The following is a 2,538-nucleotide window of genomic DNA, read 5'->3' on the forward strand; positions in this document are numbered from 1 at the left end:
TTCCATTATGTAGAATATCTATCCCATGTGAATTTACCAATCCTTCTATTATATGGACTAACTATCCTATGTAAATCTACCAATCCTTCCATTATATAGACCAGCTATCCCATATAAAACAATTAATCATCCACTTGTACCACAATTTCACAATAGATACATTTATAAAGGGAGTGAGTGTAGCACATGTGATCATAGAATAAGATTTGGATATACTTTCACTATAAATCCTTGGAACTTTGGGGGATAAATAAGCATAAAAAAGCTATTAAAGGCTTTCTTATCAACCAATTATTCCTTTTTTAGTTGGTTTAAGGGGAGAGATATAAGATGCATTACACTGTATCTTCCATGATCTATAAGCTATACCCTATAGTATTTTACCATAAAATGCCACAAAGTAAAATCTAAACCTTATATTTGGTATTCCATTTTTTTTTAAAATTTTATTATGCCTCTTCTAATCCCACACATATTCCTCTACCACCTCCTATAAAGGTTATTATCAACAAGTAGGAGTTTGAAGTTGTTACCATCCTTAACTTGAAATACCAATATTGCAAACTTTATTATTTTGTTGTCACCTAGTACTTAGTATCAGAAAGAGGGATGATAATATATATTTGCTATTTTTTTTATTAAAGAGTATATTCACTATTACTAGCTAAACCTTTGCTCATGGGATTTGAATTTAAAACCTACTATGCACATCATTAAAATAGACCCATACCTAAATTAGGTTTCTAGATTAATTAAGGGTTAGACCAAATTAATTTCTAGAGCCTGTATAGAAATATGGTTTTAAGGACTTTATACTCAATAACAAATTTTCCATTGTTTTATTATTTTATTGAGAGTTGTTCCCTCTTTGATTTTGTCCCAAATTAGGTTTTTGGGTTAGCCTCTATAAAAGTAGGTTTTTAAAAACTTTATAGTTAGAGTGTTCAACACAATTCTTATACGATTGTTCCTTTTTTCCTTACTTGAGACTCACAGTCACTTGCCATCAAACAATTGTAAATAAATATAAATTTAAATAAATAAACTTCATGTTCCAACTCACGAAGAATACTTTGTTCCAAGCAAAAATGTTAAAGAGGCCATCTTGTTAATGTCTTGATAGAGAAAAATTTAATATTTATTTTGCGTCGATCCATCCATTACAATTGCAATTTTGGATCCATCTAGTATGGACATACATTTAGCATGCATACCCGAAAAGCACAAGTGGGATTTTGCTGAGATAAAAACCCTAAACTCTAAGGAATGACAAAGATACACTATCTCAATCAGCCAAAAAACATTTAGAGTTAATCGACCATTACCAATGTACCATTTGCTTAACTTGAAATAAAAAGCCCTAGAACAAGGAATGAGTGTGGCATAAAACATGTATCAATTAAAATGAATACTCTACAGATTTAGATGGGTTATATGGGCTTAGGTGGGAACCTGGGTTTATATTAACATTGAAATATGATACATATACCAAAAAAAAATAACACAACATAATTACCCCTCCATAATCACTCCTTTATAAAATAGAATAATGAGGAACAAAATAAATTCCAGAAACGATTTAAAAAGAAGTTGCAGCATTTGATTATATTTTTACCCTTATTCTTTTGCATGCTGGATAGATTGTACTGTGACATCCTACCAAAATCATGATGCAAGAGGGATGTAACCTGTATTTTATATTGCTGTTATCTGTTTTCATTTTGGCTTTTAAGCTTGGTCCCTATGGATGATCTCTCTCGTTTGGACCTCCTCAAGCTCTTCATAAGATAAGTTTTAGGTCCTTGTTCGAAGAAAGCAATAACTTGAACTGGGTATTGAATGTGAGCTCACATGAGTAAATTGGTGGCAGAAGACATAGAGGAGTTCAGCAAACGGCTCACGAGATCATTAAAACAACTTACTATAATTTGTTAGTCTCATTCTTCTTGGTGGGCGCCACAAGACCTTATAAACAGCTAATGAATGAATGAATGAATCTAAGGCCTACCAATAAGGATGAAGAACTGGACAAGTAACACATAGTTTAAAAGTTGTCCATATCTAGTTAACAAGTAGCTGAAGAAGCAGCTGTCTTACTTTACAGCATTCTGATTCTGTTTCCAATTTCTTTTTAAGCTTGGTCATATCTATCGTTTGCACGCACGTTCGTCATGCTAGAGGAGGACCACTTTGTTTAAAAGCCCCGAGCTTGTGCCCAACACAAGCACACCTTGTACTCAAGTAGTGTGTTCTTAGCAGCTCATACTTCACTTCTTTGCATCAATTGCAGTGATGAGCAACGACAGGAACCTGGAGGTGAAGCGCGAGGTGCCCGGTGAGTATGGCGCACCCATACTCGGCGCCGTGCTGGATCGGCTGGACCGTTTCTACGGCAAGAATTTCTTCGAGAAGCGGAGGGACGAGTACGGGAGCACTGTCTTCCGCGTCAACATGCCCCCCGGGCCACCTTTCTTCCCCGATTCCAAAGTCATTGCGCTGCTGGATCAGAAGAGCTTCCCTGTCCTGTTCGATCTCACC

General features: G+C 35.4%; 1 protein-coding gene across 1 annotated transcript in view; it reads left to right on the plus strand.

Moving 5' to 3' along the window:
* The first annotated feature begins 2,094 nt into the window (after nt 1-2,094).
* Nucleotides 2,095-2,538, plus strand: part of LOC9644772 (allene oxide synthase) — a 1,799-nt gene continuing 1,355 nt past the window's right edge. The window contains exon 1 of the mRNA XM_024689720.1: nt 2,095-2,538. Within this exon, the coding sequence (XP_024545488.1) occupies nt 2,293-2,538 (246 nt within the window). The 5' untranslated portion in view covers nt 2,095-2,292.

Source organism: Selaginella moellendorffii, unplaced genomic scaffold (assembly GCF_000143415.4).
Source record: "Selaginella moellendorffii unplaced genomic scaffold, v1.0 SELMOscaffold_63, whole genome shotgun sequence".
NCBI classification, from domain to species: domain Eukaryota; kingdom Viridiplantae; phylum Streptophyta; class Lycopodiopsida; order Selaginellales; family Selaginellaceae; genus Selaginella; species Selaginella moellendorffii.